The 18897-nt window shown below is 53.4% G+C and overlaps 1 protein-coding gene across 2 annotated transcripts in view; it reads right to left on the bottom strand.

The window, feature by feature from the left end:
* LOC140398974 (uncharacterized) overlaps positions 1 to 18897 on the bottom strand; it is a 185641-nt gene that overhangs the window by 110208 nt on the left and 56536 nt on the right. For both annotated transcript variants that reach the window (XM_072487994.1, XM_072487993.1), the window contains exon 3: positions 14445 to 14570. In XM_072487994.1, coding sequence (XP_072344095.1) covers positions 14445 to 14570 — 126 coding nt within the window. The remainder of the gene's footprint in view (positions 1 to 14444; positions 14571 to 18897) is intronic.

Here is an 18897-nt window from a genome sequence, read left to right as displayed (position 1 = left end):
GAGAGCTCCCAAAATGTGTCCTGTCAAAGAGAGCTCCCTAAATGTGTCCTGCCTAAGAGGGCTCCCAAAATGTGTCCTGTCAAAGAGAGCTCCCAAAATGTGTCTTGCCTAAGAGAGCTCCCAAAATGTGTCCGTCAAAGAGAGCTCCCAAAATGTGTCCTGCCTAAGAGGGCTCCCAAAATGTGTCCTGTCAAAGAGAGCTCCCAAAATGTGTCTTACCTAAGAGGGCTCCCAAAATGTGTCCTGCCTAAGAGAGCTCCCAAAATGTGTCCTGCCTAAGAGAGCTCCCAAAATGTGTCCTGCCTAAGATTGCTCCCAAAATGTATCCTGTCTAAGAGAGCTCCCAAAATGTGTCCTGCCTAAGAGAGCTCCCAAAATGTATCCTGCCTAAGATTGCTCCCAAAATGTATCCTGCCTAAGAGAGCTCCTAAAATGTGTCCTGCCTAAGAGAGCTCCCAAAATGTGTCCTGCCTAAGAGAGCTCCCAAAATGTGTCCTGCCTAAGAGAGCTCCCAAAATGTGTCCTGCCTAAGAGAGCTCCCAAAATGTGTCCTGCCTAAGAGAGCTCCCAAAATGTGTCCTGCCTAAGAGAGCTCCCAAAATGTGTCCTGCCTAAGATTGCTCCCAAAATGTATCCTGTCTAAGAGAGCTCCCAAAATGTGTCCTGCCTAAGAGAGCTCCCAAAATGTATCCTGCCTAAGAGGGCTCCCAAAATGTGTCCTGCCTAAGAGAGCTCCCAAAATGTATCCTGCCTAAGAGGGCTCCCAAAATGTATCCTGCCTAAGAGGGCGACACCTGCTGTGGGGATTCCCCACTGAGTCCCAATTGGTTCTCCAAGCCAGGTGACATTTTTCTGCTGTGTTCCCGTTAAGGGGACAATCACCATATCCCTCCCTCTTTAACTCCTTTACACAATCTTCAATAACAAATTCACTTGGTCCTAACTTTTAACTAAATTATATAGATGCGTTGAAGAATTATAAATCGAGTCCTTGAGCAGGTTTCCGTTCTTTTCAGAAAGACGTAGTTCTGTTGTCAGAGATATTTCCACAGGATCGACATTGACAGAAACTGCAATAATGGGTACCTCTTCTGGCACTGGCAGTTCATCACTGTTTGCTTCCAGGGCATCATGTTGGCAGAGTGGTTAGCACCGCTGCCTACAGTGCCAGGGTATCAGGTTTGATTCTGGCCTTGGGTCACTGTCTGTGCGGAGTCTGCACGTTCTCCCCATGTCTGCGTGGGTTTCCTCCGGGTGCTCCGGTTTCCTCCCACAGTCCAAAGACGTGTAGGTTAGGTGGATTGGCCATGATAAATTGTCCCTCAGTGCCCAGAGATAATAATAATAATCTTTATTGTCACAAGTAGGCTTACATTAACACTGGAATGAAGTGACTGTGAAAAGCCCCTAGTTACCACATTCCGGCGCCTGTTCGGGTACAGAGAGGGAGAATTCAGAATATCCAAATTACCTAATAGCACGTCTTTTGGGAAATGTGGCAGGAAACCGGAGCACCCGGAGGAGGCCCACGCAGACATGGGGAGAACGTGCAGACTCCACAGTCAGTGACCCAAGCCCAGAATCAAACCTGGGACCCTGGAGCTGTGAAGCAACAGTGCTAACCACTGTACTTGATGGTAACACTGACTGCTGGAGCATCTCCGTACCCCTCAAGTGATCCACGCGTTCACGAACAACCCATCCCTCCATATCTACCTGGTACGTCAGGAGCCCGATCTCAGAGGCAGTAATTCTGGGATCCACTACCGAATCCACTTGATCCACTATCGAAGTTTCATATTGTGAAACACGTATGTACTTACGTTTTCTTTTATGTTCGAGTCTTGGTGGCTCATTGAGGTTTGTGTGTTTAAACATAGGGCGGGGTTCTCCCCTACCCGGCTGGGCGGGCAGTCCCGGCGCCGAGGAGTGGCGTGAACCCCCCGCACCCCCCCGAGGACGCTGGAGGCCGCCCGCAGAACCAGGTCCCGCCGGTAAGTACCAGGTCGAATATACGCCGACGGGACCGGCCTAAAATGGGCGGCCGCTCGACCCATCGCAGGACGGACAATCGCCGCCGATCGGCGCGGCGCGATTTCCGTCTCCGCCAAAACCCCGGCGCCGAAGAATTCGGCAGCCGGTGGGTGCGGGATTCATGCCCCCCACCCCCCCACCCCCGGCGATTCTCCGGCCCGGCGGCCCAAACACTTTTATTGGTAGGTTTTAATGATATACAGTTGTCAATATGGTCTCCCATGGAAATGTTCCACACAGGCTTGCTACTTACCGAGTTGTGTCCGAGACGGTTCTCTGGCCATGTGACTACAGGCCACGATCCAGTCGCATGTTAACACTTACTCTGCCGAGCAGTTTACGTAATAATGCACACATATCATCACAATAGAACAGTCTTATGTGCTGACAGTCCTCTCATGGTCTCGTTCTGTCACCTGTGAAGGAAAGGTCGCTCTGTTTCTGGCATTTAGGTCACATGGCAAAGCTCCTCCTCATTCCAACATTCTGACTCAGCACCTTTCTCATCGAGCGTTTGTGATTTTGGTTGTCGGTGTGCTTTTCCCTCAGTAAGACCATTTCAGCAATCTTCTTCTGGCACGGAATCACAGTCTCGTTCGCCATCTGAATTGCTGATGCTGCTGTCCGTGTCAATGTTTTTAACTCTTCAATTAACTTCTCATTGCCAAGATTCACAGTCTCCCGATTCGTAGGAACATATGGGGCTGGATTCTCTGATCCTGAGGCTAAGTGTTGACGCCGTCGTAAACGCTGTCGCGTTTCTCGACGGCGTCAACACGACCTCAGGATCAGCAATTCTGACCCCTACAGGGGGCCAGCACGGCACTGGAGCGACCCAGGCCGTTCCAGCTGCCAATCACCGGCGTCAGCTGGGCGCCGCGGGTCTGCGTATGCGCAGTGGGACGGGTGCGATTGCCGCGCATGCGCAGAGTCTCCCTTCTCCGCGCCGGTCCCCACGCAACATGGCGTAGGGCCACAGTGGCTGGCGCGGATCAAGAGAGGCCTCCAGCCCGAGGCGCCGGCCCGCCGATCGGTGGGCCCCGATCGCCCCCCCCCCCCACCAGGCCGCCCCCAGATGCATCCACGCCGAGGTCCCACCGGGTAAGAGCAGGTGTGGACGACGCCGGCAGGACTCAGCTTTTTTAGCGTGGCCGCTCGGCCCATCCCAGGCCGAGGATCGCCGGGGGGGGGGGGGGGGGGGGGGGGGGCCGCAGAGCAGGCCCCGAGGGGCGACGCGCTCCGGAGAATCGGCAGACCGCCGTCGGGGCGGCGTGGCGCGATTCGCGCCGGTCCCGGCGATTCTCCGGCCCGGCCCCGATGTGCGAGAGAATCCCGCCCAAGAACTAGGAGCAGGAGTGGGCCATCTGACCCCTCGGGCCTGCCCCGCCATTCAATAACATCATGGCTGATCTTTCTGTGGTCACCTCCACTTACCCGCCCACTCACTGTAACCCTTAATTCTTTTACCTGTGCAAAAGCCTATCTATCTTTTACCTAAAAACACTGAACGAGGTAGCCTCAACTGCCTCACTGGGCAGGGGAATTCCACAGATTCACAACCCTTCAGGTAAAGAACTTCCTCCTCAGCTCAGTCCGAAATCTGCTCCCCCTTATTTTGAGACTATGCCCCTAGTTCTATGCCACTAGTGGAAACAACCTCTCTGCTTCTATCTTATCTATTCCCTTCATAACTTTATATGTTTCCATACGATCCCCCTTCATTCTTCTGAATTCCAATGAGTATAGTCCCAGTCTAATAATAATCATAATAATCTTTATTAGTGTCACAAGTAGGCTTGTATTAACACTGCAATGAAGTTACTGTGAAAATCCCCTAGTTGTTACACTCCGGCACCTGTTCGGGTACACAAAGGAAGAATTTGGAATGCCCATTTCACCTAACAAGCACGTCTTTCGGGACTTGTGGGAGGAAACCGGAGCACCCGGAGGAAACCCACGCAGACACGGGGAAAACGTGCAGACTCCACGCAGTCAGTGACCCAAGCCGGGAATCGAACCTGGGACAATGGTGCTGTGAAGTAATAGTCCTAGCCACTGTGCTACCGTGCTGCCCATTCAGTCCCTCCTCATAAGCTAAACTTCTCAACTCCGGAATCAACCTCTGCACACCCTCCAGTTCCAATACATCCTTTCTCAGGTAAGGAGATCAAAACTGGAGACAGTACTCCAGGTGTGGCCTCACCAGCACCCTATACAGCTGCAACATAACCTCCCTGCTTTTAAACTCCAACCCTCTAGCAATGAAGGGCAAAACTCAATTTGCCTTCTTAACTACCTGCTGCACCTGCACACCAATTTTTTGCGATTAATGCACAAAGACACTCAGGTCCTTGCTGCAATTATTTTACCTTTTAAATAATAGTCCATTTTGCTGTTATTCCGACCAAAATGGATGACCTCACATTTACCAACATTGAACTCCACCTGCCAGATCCTTGCCCACTCACTTGAACTATGTATATCCCTCTGCAAACTTTCAGTGCCCTCTGAACACTTTGCTCTACCACTCATCTTAGTCTCACCTGTGAATTCAATTCCTCACTGGACTTTTCTCATTTTCCAGTTGTTTCAAGTGGAGTTCAGCTTCTTCCCCATTTCTCTCATTAATTCTCCCTCCTTAACTTCATTTGGTAAATTGTTTTTACAACTTCTTTATTCTCCAAGTTTGCGTTTCGTCTTGTTGTTTTCATGTCTTCTCCAGAGCTCGAATGCATTTTGCTGATTCCACTTCACATTCCGTGCTTCCTCGTATATCGTGAAGTATTTTTGAAATCCATCATCTTCTTACTGGACGTAAAAGTTTCACAAATGGAACCTTAACACCTGCTCTTCTTAACTTCAATCAACTTGAATCAACGTCAATCAAACACGACGTGTTCACTTGGTTCCATTCAGCAATTTTTTCATTGCCCTCCCTCTGGGGTCTCTCAATGCCCTCCCTCCAGAGTCTCTCATTGCCCTCACTCTGGGGTCTCTCATTGTCCTCCCTCTGGGGTCTCTCAATGCCCTCCCTCCAGAGTCTCTCATTGCCCTCCCTCTGGGGTCTCTCATTGCCCTCCCTCTGGGGTCTCTCAATGCCCTCCCTCCAGAGTCTCTCATTGCCCTCACTCTGGGGTCTCTCATTGCCCTCCCTCTGGGGTCTCTCATTGCCCTCCCTCTGGGGTCTCTCAATGCCCTCCCTCCAGAGTCTCTCATTGCCCTCCCTCTGGGGTCTCCCATTGCCCTCCCTCTGGGGTCTCTCAATGCCCTCTCTCTGGGGTCTCTCATTGCCCTCCCTCTGGGGTCTCTCATTGCCCTCCCTCTGGGGTCTCTCATTGCCCTCCCTCCGGGGTCATTCATTGCCCTCCCTCTGGGGTCTCTCATTGCCCTCCCTCCGGGGTCATTCATTGCCCTCCCTCTGGGGTCTCCCATTGCCCTCCCTCTGGGGTCTCGCATTGCCCTCCCTCTGGGGTCTCTCAATGCCCTCTCTCTGGGGTCTCTCATTGCCCTCCCTCCGGGGTCTCTCATTGCCCTCCCTCTGGGGTCTCTCATTGTCCTCCCTATGGGGTCTCTCATTGCCCTCCTCTGGGGTCTCTCATTGCCCTCCCTCTCGGGTCTCTCATTGCCCTCCCTCGGGGGTCTCTCATTGCCCTCTCTCTGGGGTCTCCCATTGCCCTCCCTCTGGGGTCTCCCATTGCCCTCTCACGGGGGTCTCTCATTGCCCTCCCTCTGGGGTCTCTCATTGTCCTCCCTCTCGGGTCTCTCATTGCCCTCCCTCTGGGGTCTCCCATTGCCCTCCCTCTGGGGTCTCCCATTGCCTCCCTCCAGGATCTCTCGTTGCCCGCCCTCTGGGGTCTCTGATTGCCCTCCCTCTGGGGTCTCTCATTGCCCTCCCTCTGGGGTCTCTCATTGCCCTCCCTCTGGGTTCTCCAACTGCCCTCCCTCTGCGGTCTCTCATTGCCCTCCCTCTGGGGTCTCTCAATGCCCTCCCTCCAGAGTCTCTCATTGCCCTCACTCTGGGGTCTCTCAATGCCCTCCCTCTGGGGTCTCTCATTGCCCTCCCTCTGGGGTCTCTCATTGCCCTCCCTCTGGGTTCTCCAACCGCCCTCCCTCTGCGGTCTCTCATTGCCCTCCCTCTGGAGTCTTCCATTGTCCTCCCTCTGGGGTCTTCCATTGCCCTCTCTCTGGGGTCTCTCACTGCCCTCCCTCTGGGGTCTCCCATTGTCCTCCCTCTGGGGTCTCTCATTGCCCTCCCTCCGGGGACTCTCAATGCCCTCCCTCTTGGGTCTCCCATTGTCCTCCCTCAGGGGTCACTCATTGCCCTCCCTCCGGGGTCTCTCATTGCCCTCTCTCTGGGGTCTCTCATTGCCCTCCCTCTGGGGTCTATCATTGCCCTCTCTCGGGGGTCTCTCATTGCCCTCCCTCTGGGGTCTCTCATTGCCCTCCCTCCGGGGTCTCTCATTGCCCTCCCTATGGGGTCTCCATTGCCCTCTCTCTTCTTGGCTATCTTGTTCCCTTCTCTCTGGTATAGAGGAAAGCTCCACTGTCCCCATCAGACACTCCCAGGACAGGTACAGCACGGGGTTAGATACAGAGTAAAGCTCCCTCCACACTGTCCCCATCAAACACTCCCAGGACAGGTACAGCACGGGGTTAGATACAGAGTAAAGCTCCCTCTACACTGTCCCCATCAAACACACCCAGGACAGGTACAGCACGGGGTTAGATAGAGAGTAAAGCTCCCTCTACACTGTCCCCATCAAACACTCCCAGGACAGGTACAGCACGGGGTTAGATACAGAGTAAAGCTCCCTCTACACTGTCCCCATCAAACACACCCAGGACAGGTACAGCACGGGGTTAGATACAGTGTTAAGCTCCCTCCACACTGCCCCCATCAAACACTCCCAGGACAGGTACAGCACGGGGTTCGATACAGAGTAAAGCTCCCTCTACACTGTCCCCAACAAACACTCCCAGGACAGGTACAGCACGGGGTTAGTTACCGAGTAAAGCTCCCTCTACACTGCCCCCATCAAACACTCCCAGGACAGGTACAGCACGGGGTTAGATACAGAGTAAAGCTCCCTCTACACTGTCCCCATCAAACACACCCAGGACAGGTACAGCACGGGGTTAGATACAGAGTAAAGCTCCCTCTACACTGTCCCCATCAAACACTCCCAGGACAGGTACAGCACGGGGTTAGATACAGAGTAAAGCTCCCTCTACACTGTCCCCATCAAACACACCCAGGACAGGTACAGCACGGGGTTAGATACAGTGTTAAGCTCCCTCCACACTGCCCCCATCAAACACTCCCAGGACAGGTACAGCACGGGGTTCGATACAGAGTAAAGCTCCCTCTACACTGTCCCCAACAAACACTCCCAGGACAGGTTCAGCACGGGGTTAGTTACCGAGTAAAGCTCCCTCTACACTGCCCCCATCAAACACTCCCAGGACAGGTACAGCACGGGGTTAGATACAGTGTTAAGCTCCCTCTACACTGTCCCCAACAAACACTCCCAGGACAGGTACAGCACGGAGTTAGATACAGAGTAAAGCTCCCTCTACACTGTCCCCATCAAACACTCCCAGGACAGGTACAGCACGGGGTTAGTTACCGAGTAAAGCTCCCTCTACACTGTCCCCATCAAACACTCCCAGGACAGGTACAGCACGGGGTTAGATACAGTGTTAAGCTCCCTCTACACTGCCCCCATCAAACACTCCCAGGACAGGTACAGCACGGGGTTAGATACAGAGTAAAGCTCCCTCTACACTGTCCCCATCAAACACTCGCAGGACAGGTACAGCACGGGGTTAGGTAGAGAGTAAAGCTCCCTCTGCACTGCCCCCATCAAACACTCCCAGGACAGGTACAGCACGGGGTTAGATACAGAGTAAAGCTCCCTCTACACTGTCCCCAACAAACACTCCCAGGACAGGTACAGCACGGGGTTAGTTACCGAGTAAAGCTCCCTCTACACTGTCCCCATTAAACACTCCCAGGACAGGTACAGCACGGGGTTAGATACAGTGTTAAGCTCCCTCTACACTGTCCCCAACAAACACTCCCAGGACAGGTACAGCACGGAGTTAGATACAGAGTAAAGCTCCCTCTACACTGTCCCCATCAAACACTCCCAGGACAGGTACAGCACGGGGTTAGTTACCGAGTAAAGCTCCCTCTACACTGTCCCCATCAAACACTCCCAGGACAGGTACAGCACGGGGTTAGATACAGAGTAAAGCTCCCTCTACACTGTCCCCATCAAACACACCCAGGACAGGTACAGCACGGGGTTAGATACAGAGTAAAGCTCCCTCCACACTGCCCCCATCAAACACTCCCAGGACAGGTACAGCACGGGGTTCGATACAGAGTAAAGCTCCCTCTACACTGTCCCCAACAAACACTCCCAGGACAGGTACAGCACGGGGTTAGTTACCGAGTAAAGCTCCCTCTACACTGCCCCCATCAAACACTCCCAGGACAGGTACAGCACGGGGTTAGATACAGAGTAAAGCTCCCTCTACACTGTCCCCATCAAACACACCCAGGACAGGTACAGCACGGGGTTAGATACAGAGTAAAGCTCCCTCTACACTGTCCCCATCAAACACTCCCAGGACAGGTACAGCACGGGGTTAGATACAGAGTAAAGCTCCCTCTACACTGTCCCCATCAAACACACCCAGGACAGGTACAGCACGGGGTTAGATACAGTGTTAAGCTCCCTCCACACTGCCCCCATCAAACACTCCCAGGACAGGTACAGCACGGGGTTCGATACAGAGTAAAGCTCCCTCTACACTGTCCCCAACAAACACTCCCAGGACAGGTTCAGCACGGGGTTAGTTACCGAGTAAAGCTCCCTCTACACTGCCCCCATCAAACACTCCCAGGACAGGTACAGCACGGGGTTAGATACAGTGTTAAGCTCCCTCTACACTGTCCCCAACAAACACTCCCAGGACAGGTACAGCACGGAGTTAGATACAGAGTAAAGCTCCCTCTACACTGTCCCCATCAAACACTCCCAGGACAGGTACAGCACGGGGTTAGTTACCGAGTAAAGCTCCCTCTACACTGTCCCCATCAAACACTCCCAGGACAGGTACAGCACGGGGTTAGATACAGTGTTAAGCTCCCTCTACACTGCCCCCATCAAACACTCCCAGGACAGGTACAGCACGGGGTTAGATACAGAGTAAAGCTCCCTCTACACTGTCCCCATCAAACACTCGCAGGACAGGTACAGCACGGGGTTAGGTAGAGAGTAAAGCTCCCTCTGCACTGCCCCCATCAAACACTCCCAGGACAGGTACAGCACGGGGTTAGATACAGAGTAAAGCTCCCTCTACACTGTCCCCAACAAACACTCCCAGGACAGGTACAGCACGGGGTTAGTTACCGAGTAAAGCTCCCTCTACACTGTCCCCATCAAACACTCCCAGGACAGGTACAGCACGGGGTTAGATACAGTGTTAAGCTCCCTCTACACTGTCCCCAACAAACACTCCCAGGACAGGTACAGCACGGAGTTAGATACAGAGTAAAGCTCCCTCTACACTGTCCCCATCAAACACTCCCAGGACAGGTACAGCACGGGGTTAGTTACCGAGTAAAGCTCCCTCTACACTGTCCCCATCAAACACTCCCAGGACAGGTACAGCACGGGGTTAGATACAGAGTAAAGCTCCCTCTACACTGTCCCCAACAAACACTCGCAGGACAGGTACAGCACGGAGTTAGATACAGAGTAAAGCTCCCTCTACACTGTCCCCATCAAACACTCCCAGGACAGGTACAGCACGGGGTTAGTTACCGAGTAAAGCTCCCTCTACACTGTCCCCATCAAACACTCCCAGGACAGGTACAGCACGGGGTTAGATACAGTGTTAAGCTCCCTCTACACTGCCCCCATCAAACACTCCCAGGACAGGTACAGCACGGGGTTAGATACAGAGTAAAGCTCCCTCTACACTGTCCCCATCAAACACTCGCAGGACAGGTACAGCACGGGGTTAGATACAGAGTAAAGCTCCCTCTACACTGTCCCCAACAAACACTCCCAGGACAGGTACAGCACGGAGTTAGATACAGAGCAAAGCTCCCTCTACACTGTCCCCATCAAACACTCCCAGGACAGGTACAGCACGGGGTTAGTTACCGAGTAAAGCTCCCTCTACACTGTCCCCATCAAACACTCCCAGGACAGGTACAGCACGGGGTTAGATACAGTGTTAAGCTCCCTCTACACTGCCCCCATCAAACACTCCCAGGACAGGTACAGCACGGGGTTAGATACAGAGTAAAGCTCCCTCTACACTGTCCCCATCAAACACTCCCAAGACAGGTCCAGCACAGGATTAGATACAGAGTGAAGCTCCCTCGACACTGTCCCCATCCAAAACTCCCAGGATAGGTACAGCAAGGGGTTAGATACAGACTAAATCTCCCTGTACACTGTCCCCATCAAACACTCCCAGGACAGGTACAGCACGGTGTTAGATACAGAGTAAAGCTCCGTCTACTCTGTCCCCATCAAACACTCCCAGGACAGGTACAGCACGGGGTTTGTTACCGAGTAAAGCTCCCTCTACACTGTCCCCATCAAACACTCCCAGGACAGGTACAGCACGGGGTTAGATACAGTGTTAAGCTCCCTCTACACTGTCCCCAACAAACACTCCCAGGACAGGTACAGCACGGAGTTAGATACAGAGTAAAGCTCCCTCTACACTGTCCCCATCAAACACTCCCAGGACAGGTACAGCGCGGGGTTAGATACAGAGTAAAGCTCCCTCTACACTGTCCCCATCAAACACTCTCAGGACAGGTACAGCACGGGGTTAGATACAGAGTAAAACTCCCTCTACACTGTCCCCATCAAACACTCCCAGGACAGGTACAGCACGGGGTTAGATACAGAGTAAAGCTCCCTCTACACTGTCCGCATCAAACACTCCCAGGACAGGTACAGCACGGGGTTAGATACAGAGTAAAGCTCCCTCCACACTATAGGTGACCGTGAGAGTGATTGGCATCACTGCGGGACTCACACTGGGATCCTGTTGTGTAAGAATGGCCCTTGTGTGTGCCAAGATGCAGCAGGGATTGTCTTTTTGAATGGTTCATTAAATGGACAGGGTTTGGACAGGACAGGCCAGTGCTTAATTGCCAATTCGCCTCTCTGGTCTGTGCTCTAATTGATCAGACTTTGCCCTCTGGGAGCAGCTTGTTCTCAAGCTCAGCAAGAACTCTTTAAGTGAAGATGAATGCTGGGGAGGGACTGAGTGCATGCAGTTGTCTAATCAGCATCATTCCTCATTCCAACTCTGTCGTTGCTTTCTGTACCCTACCCCCCCCCCCCCCCCCCCCCACCTTCTCTCTCTCTCTCCTCTGTCTGTATCTCCCACCCACCACGGTGAATCTGGACATTCACCTTTGTGAGCCCGAGAGACTGGGGCGCGATTCTCCAAAATGGAGACTAAGTGTTCGCGCCATCGTGAACGCCGTTGCGTTTCACGACGGCGCGAAACGGGCGCGGGGACGACCGATTCTGGCCCCCACAGCGGGACAGCACGGCGCTGGAGCGCCTCATGCCGCCCCAGCCTCCCTTCCGGGTGCCAAATGGGCGCTGCGCCAACCTGCGCCTGCGCGGGGGACATCTTCATCGCGCCGGCCCCTACGCAACATGGCGTGGGCGTTCAGGGGCCGGCCGCGCAACAAAGTAGGCCCGGCGAGGGAGAGTCCAGCCCGCCGATCGGTGGGCCACGATCGCGGGCCAGACCCCATCGGAGGGCCCCCCCCCCCCCCCCCACAGGCCGTCCCCGACCCTTCGCGCAGTGTTCCCGCTAGCAGCGACCAGGGGTGAACGGCGTCGGCGGGACTCTGCCGTTTCCGCGCGGCCGCTCGGCCCATCCAGGCTAGAGAATTTACGGCCCGGCCTCGGACAGCGGGCCACGAGGCGCCGATGCTCCGCACCTCGCAGAATCGCACACCGGCGTCGGGGCTCGCGCCCTGGACCTTGATGCACACCCTTTGCCCAACGTGCACATTGCACTGACATTTACAGCGGGTTTCAGTGTTCATGCCATTCAGCCCATCTGTCCGTGCTAGCATTTCCACACCCCATGCGCCTCTATCCGCCACTCTTACATCGTCAACATCCTCTTTCTCTCAATCATTCTCTCACTCTCTCTATCCCCATCTCTGACAGATTCTCTCTCAGTCACACATTCTGGCCATGGTCTCCCGGCCACGTCTCCCGCTGGCTTCATGAAGGCTCGCGGGATCTACCCAGGTCACCCCCAAATCCCACACACAATGGGCAGGACCAGGTGGAACAGCACCTGGGGGTCTCCTGGGCCATCGGAGGCCCCTGGGTGGTCAGGGACAATGCAGGGTGGTCACCTGGCCCTCCCCCTGCAATGTGGGCACCTTGGCACGGCCACCTTGGCACTATCTCCCTGGGACTGCCAAGGTGCCCAGGTGGCACCTCAAATCCAGCAGTAGAACTCCCAGGGTGGCAGAGTCAAGGTGTGCAGGTGCCAGGTTGGCACTGCCAAGGGTCAGGGCCTGAGGGGGTGGGGGGGGGCCAGGAAAGGATGATGCAGGGGGGTATGAATGGAGGGGAGATGCAGAGCAGGTAATCAGAGGCCTGTGGGAGGTTGAGGGGTGGTGGGGGGGGGGGGGGGGGGTGAAGGGGGATGTAGAGGAGCCTGAAGAGGGGGAGGCTCTTAGGGACTGTGGTGATATGCATCATCACTGTAAATACACAAGGGGTTAATGTAGATACACTAGGGCACTGTAAATACACTCGGCCAATCAGATGCGGAGAATCGTGGATGCCCCAGAGAATCCCGGGTCGGGCCCGCTAATGATATGGAAGCGGTGTTGTCTGTAGGTGCGTTCTGGACCGCATTGACGGCCCTGTCGAGGCACCGGAGAATTGCGATTTGCCGTCAAATCCAGCACCCGCAGCGATTTTGTCACACAAATCTATTCTCCGCCCAATCGCGTTTTCCGATTGAGAATCCCGCCCCTATCTTTCTCATGCATTTTCTCTTTCATTCACAAGTCCTCTTACTTTCTCGCACACATCCTCTCTGTCTCTCACTTCCTGTCACACATTCTCGCTCTCACACATTCTCTCTCTTCCTCACATTTTCCCCTCTCACATTTTTCCTGTTTCTCTCACACATTCTCTCTTTCTCACACGCAATCTCTTCCTCTCACACATTCTCTCTTTCTCACACGCAATCTCTTTTTCTCTCACACATTCCCTCTCTCTCACACGCAATCTCTTTTTCCCTCACACATTCTCTGTCTCTTTCTCCCACTTTCTCTCACATTCTCTCTTTCTCTCACATTTTTTCTCTCACCCTCTCTCTCACACAGTTTTTCTCTCTCTCTCTCTCACGTGCAATCTCTCTTTCTCCTAGGACCCTGACCTTCCTGTTGCTTATCATTTTAAACAAGACCCTGCTCCCGTGTCCACATGTCTGTCCTTGGCCTGCCGCAATGTTCCAGTGAAGCTCAACGCAAACTGGAGGAACAACATCTCATCTTCCGGTTAGGCACGCTACAGCCTTCCGGCCTGAACATTGAATTCAACAACTCCAGATGATCAGCTCTACCCCACCTCGACCCATTTGTTTTCATTTCATTTTTACCAATTCTTTCTTTCTTAATATATATTTAATTCCCCCCCCCCCCCCCATCTTATCAACTTTCCTTCACCTTTCTCCTCTTTGCTTTCCCTCCCCCCACATCTACAGGTCATCCTCTGATGTTAGTTTCTCTGCTGTTTGGCCTTTCTCACCTTTTGTCCTCTCTGGGGACTGCCATGAGCACTCTTCCCCTTGGTTTCTGTGGCCATTAGCATCCGGTTTCCCTGGGTTTCTGTGGCTATGACTCATCTTTCATTCTCACTCCACCGTATAAATATTTCACACATTCTCTGTCTGTTAGCTTTGACAAAGAGACATCGGACTCGAAACGTTAGCTCTTTTCTCTCCCTACTGATGCTGCCAGACCTGCTGAGATTTTCCAGCATTTTCTCTTTCCTCTCTTTCTCCCTCTTTCCCTCACACATCTTCTGTCTCTTTCTCTCGCTCTTTGTCCCTTGCACATTTTCCAGTTTGGTTGTGTGTCCCCCCCCCCCCACATCTCCCCCCACTGGGGGACTCGGAGAGGTAGTGGATTGGATTGGAGTGAGGTGCGGCAAGCGGGGGGGGGGGGGTCGGCCCGGCGAGTGACACCGACTCCCGGGACAGGTGGAGGAGGAAGATCTCGGATCCCCTCCTTCCCTGGGAGGTGGGGGAGGGAAGGGGCCTGGGCTGGGTTTGGTTCCTGCCCCCAGCCTGGGAGTTGGCGGGGGGGGGCCTTTGTTTACCTCGCGGCGTGTCCGCGGTCGTCCCTCCTGGAGTGGGTATGAGCCGCGAGCTCTCGTTGGCGGTGAACTCGTCCCCAGTGAAAGAGCGCTGGCTGTCCGATGAGTAACCATCTCCACCTTTGTCGTCTGGGGAGAGAGAGAGAGAAACGACAGCGATTAAATTCAAACATAAGCAATAATAGTGGGGAGGACGCCATTCATCCCCTCGAGTCCTGCTCCCCCACCTCCATCCGATAAGACCCGTGTCTGATCTGATCGGGATCTCAACTCCACTTTGCTGTCTGCCTCTCCCCCTCCCCCCATGACCCTTGACCCTCTCGTTGATCAGAAATCTGTCCAACCGGGCCTTGAATATATTCAAAGAGCCGCAGCCCCCACTGCTGTCTGGGGTGGGGGTGGGAGGTTGCACAGACTGATCCCCCCCCCCCCCCACCACCCAGAGAAAAAAACTCCTCCTCATATCCATCTTCTCAAACTGTTCCCCCTCCCCCCAGTTCTAGATTCCCCCTCACGAAGGGGGAAACACCCTCTCAGCATCCACCCCCTCCCCCGTCAGAATTTGATATGTCTCAATAAAATCGCCTCCCGTTCCTCAAGGGTACAGGGCCCCGACCTGCTCAACCCTTTCCTCATCAGACAACCCCCCCCCCCCCATCTTTCATCCCAGGAATCGGCCCCGTGAACCTTCCCCGAATGGCCTCCAACATGAGTGAATCCCCCTCCTCTAGTAAGGATAAGGAGGCCAAAAACTGTACGCAGTACTCCAGGTGCGGAAACGGCCACCACCCTGTACAGTTGGAGCAACATTATGACCTTTATACTCCATTCACCCCCACCCCTTGCGATAAAGGACGACATTCCATTTGCCTTCCCACACACTCGCTATGTCCTTAAGATAAGTTTTTGTGATTTGTCTACAAGGGCACCCAGATCCCTCTGTAACGCCGCATTCCACAGGCTCTTCGATATTCTGCTTTTCTGTTCAACCTGCCAAAGTGGACTATGTCACTATTTCCTAGCTGTCAAACCTTTGCCCACTAACTTAACCTCTCAATTTCCCTTTTACAAACACTTTGTATTCTCCTCACAGCTCACCTTCCTGGCAATCTTAGTACCATCAGCAAATTTGGTTACAATCCACTTGGTCCCATCATTGAAGTCATTAATACTGATCCTGAAGAGTTGAGGCCCATTCACTGATCATAAAGCCACAGAGTCATAGAGGTTTACAGCACAGAAATGGACTATTCGGCCCACTGTGGATGTGCCAGCCCATCAAACACTGTATCTATTGCAATCCCATTTTCCAGCACATGAAATTTGTGTGCTGTAATGTTTGAAATACTCATCTGAATGCTTCTTAAATGTTGTGTGTTCCCACCTCTACCACCCCTATCTCTGCCTTCCCTCGACTCAGGGGAAAGGTTCCTCCCTATCTATCCTATCTATGTCGCTCATAATTTTGTGCACCTCGATGAGGTCCTCCATCAGCTTTCTCTGCTCCAAGGAAAACAACCCCAGACTAACCGGCCTCTCTTCATAGCTGAAACACTCCATCCCAGGCAACATCCTGGCGAACCTCCTCTGAACCCTGTCTCCTGCGACCACATCCTTCCGATAGTGTGGCGACCAGAACTGCACACAGTACTCCAGTTGTGGCCTAACCAGAGTTTTATACAGCTCCGTTATAACCTCCCTGCTCTTAAAATCTGTGCCTCAATTAATAAAGATAAGTATCCCGTAGGTCTTTTTAACCACCTTATCTACGCTGCTTTGTGGCTGAGAGGAGATCTAATATAAAATTCTAACAGGACTGGACAGACTTGATACAGGGAGGGCATTTTTCCTGGTTGGTGGTATCTAGAACCAGGCGACACCTTCTCAGGATACAGGGTAGTGTCCTAGGCCCAACCACCTTCAGCTGCTTCATCAATGACCTTCCTTCCATCGCAAGGTCAGAAATGGGGATGTTGGCGGATGACTGCACAATGTTCAGCACCATTCGCGACTCCTCAGTCCATGTCCAAATGCAGCAAGATCTGGGCAATGTCCAGGCTCGGGCTGACCAGTGGCAAGTTACATTCGTGCCACACGAGTGCCAGGCAATGACCATCTCCTACAAGACAGGATCTAACCACTGCCCCTTGACATTCAGTGGCATTACCATCGCTGAATCCCCCGCAATGAGTTACGGGGATAGGGTAGAGGTGTGGGCTTGGGTAGGGCGCTCTTTCCAAGGGCCGGTGCAGACTCGATGTGCCGAATGGCCTCCTTCTGCACTGTAAATTCTATGATTCTATGAATCAACATCCTGGGGGTTACCATTGATCAGAAACTGAACTGGACCCCGCCATATTAATACTGTGGCTGCCAGGGCAGGTCAGAGGCTGGGAATCCTGCGGAGAGTAACTCACCTCCTGACCCCCCCAAAGCCTGTCCACCATCTACAACGCACAAGTCAGGAGTGTAATGGAATACTCTCCACTTGCCTGAATGAGTGCATCTCCAACAACACTCAAGAAGCTCAACACCATCCAGGACAACGCAGACCGCTTGATTGCTCCCCCTTCCGCAAACATTCATACCCTCCACCTCCGACGAACAGTGGCAGCCGTGTGTACCATCTACAAGATGCACTGCAGTAACTCACCAAGGTTCCTTAGACAGCACCTTCCAAACCCACAACCACTACCGCCTCGAAGGACAAGAGCAGCAGATGCCTGGGAACCACCTGGTTCCCCTCGAAGTCACTCACCATCCCAACTTGAACAAATATCCCCGTCCCTTCACTGTCGCTGAGGCAACATCCTGGAACTCCCTCCCTAACAGAACAGTGGGTGCACCTACACCTCAGGGACTGCAGCTGTTCAAGAAGGCAACTCACCCCCACCTTCTGAGGGGCACTAAATGCTGGCCGAAACAGCGACGCCCACATCGTGGAAAAATTAATTTTAAAAGAATTTAGGACTGAGATGAGGAGAAATTTCTTCGCTCTGAGAGCCTGTGAAATTCTTTGCCACGGGAGGCTGTGGAGGCCAAGTCACTGAAGGTATTCAAAAAAGAGAGAGAGATATTTTAGATTTTAGTGTCATCAAGGGGTATGGGGAGTAAACGGGTATATGGCGCTGAGGATTGGCCATGATCATTTTGAATGGTGGAGCAGGTTCGAAATGGCCACTCCTGCTCCTGGGTTCCATGTTTCTACTTTTCTGTAATCCCAAGGCCCCTCTGGTCCTCTGCACCTCCTGACGTTCATTGTGTATCCCCGTGCCTCGCCAGTCCTCCCAAAGTGCATCGTTGTCGCACTCCACCGGCTGGGGCTCGTCGATATGGACAGGGCCTATTTATTCGGCCTCTCTGTTCCCCGTTATTCAGCCAAGCCCTCGTCAAGGCCGAGCATCGTATGGTCGGCCTGAACGCTGGGCGAGAAAGCAGGGTTCACGTTACGAGTTCCTTTTTCTGCTCGTCATCAGGGCGGAGGGGCGGGACAAGGCGCCAGAGCTGCGTGAGGTTGAGACAAAACGCAGCAACTCGAAGAACAAAAGACAGGCGGCCTGAAAAACTGAGGTTTGGAGACGCGGGTTTGGAGACGCGGGAGGGCATCGAGGGTTGCGGGGGGGAGACTCTCGACCGTCTGAGAGAAACTCCATCTGAAATGGGCGACCCCCTTACTTTTAAACACCCACACCCCCAGTTCTAGATTCTTCCACAAGAGGAAACACCCTCTCCACAGCCACCCTGTCGAGACCCCACCTCAGGATCTGAAAAGGTTGTAACCGAGTTGCCTCTGAATCTTCTAAACTCCCAGCGGGATGCAATCCCGGCCTGTCCGACGTTCCCTCATTGGACAACCCGCCCATTCCTGGTATGAGTCTGGTAAACCTTCTCCGAACTGTTTCCAACACATTTACATCCTTCCCCAAATAAGGAGGCTGATACCGTCCACAGGACTCCAGATGTGGGCTCACCAGTGCGGTTGTATAATGTCAGAACCTATTTAATGTTGCATCAGATTAATCACTTCTCAGTCTCGGAGCTTAGCTGCCAGTGTGGAGATCCATTACCCCGTCTGCCTGGGAAGCCTGGGGAGATCACTTGACATCATTTTCGCTTCCAGACAAGGAGGCGTTTAAAGACCTGGAGATTAACCTGTCAGGATGTCCATTAGGGCCAGCAGTGGGAGGCTTGGCGAGCAGGAACTGCGCTTTAATACGGGTTCTGGACGTCCCGTGGGATTTGACACGCATCACAACCGGAACTGTCGGCCTATAAATCCAAGGCCCGGAATACTCTGGACCGCAGGGAGTTTCCCTCGCCGCCCTCTGAAGTGACGTAGAGACGTAGAAAACAGGAGCAGGAGGACGCAGTTTGGCCTTTCCAGCCTGTTCCGCCATTCAATTTGATCGTGGCTCATCCTCTATCCCGTGGGAGTGAGTTCCACATTCTCCCCACT

Source organism: Scyliorhinus torazame, chromosome 22 (genome assembly GCF_047496885.1).
Source record: "Scyliorhinus torazame isolate Kashiwa2021f chromosome 22, sScyTor2.1, whole genome shotgun sequence".
Lineage (NCBI taxonomy): Eukaryota > Metazoa > Chordata > Chondrichthyes > Carcharhiniformes > Scyliorhinidae > Scyliorhinus > Scyliorhinus torazame.
This window is presented reverse-complemented; position numbering and strand designations above follow the sequence as displayed.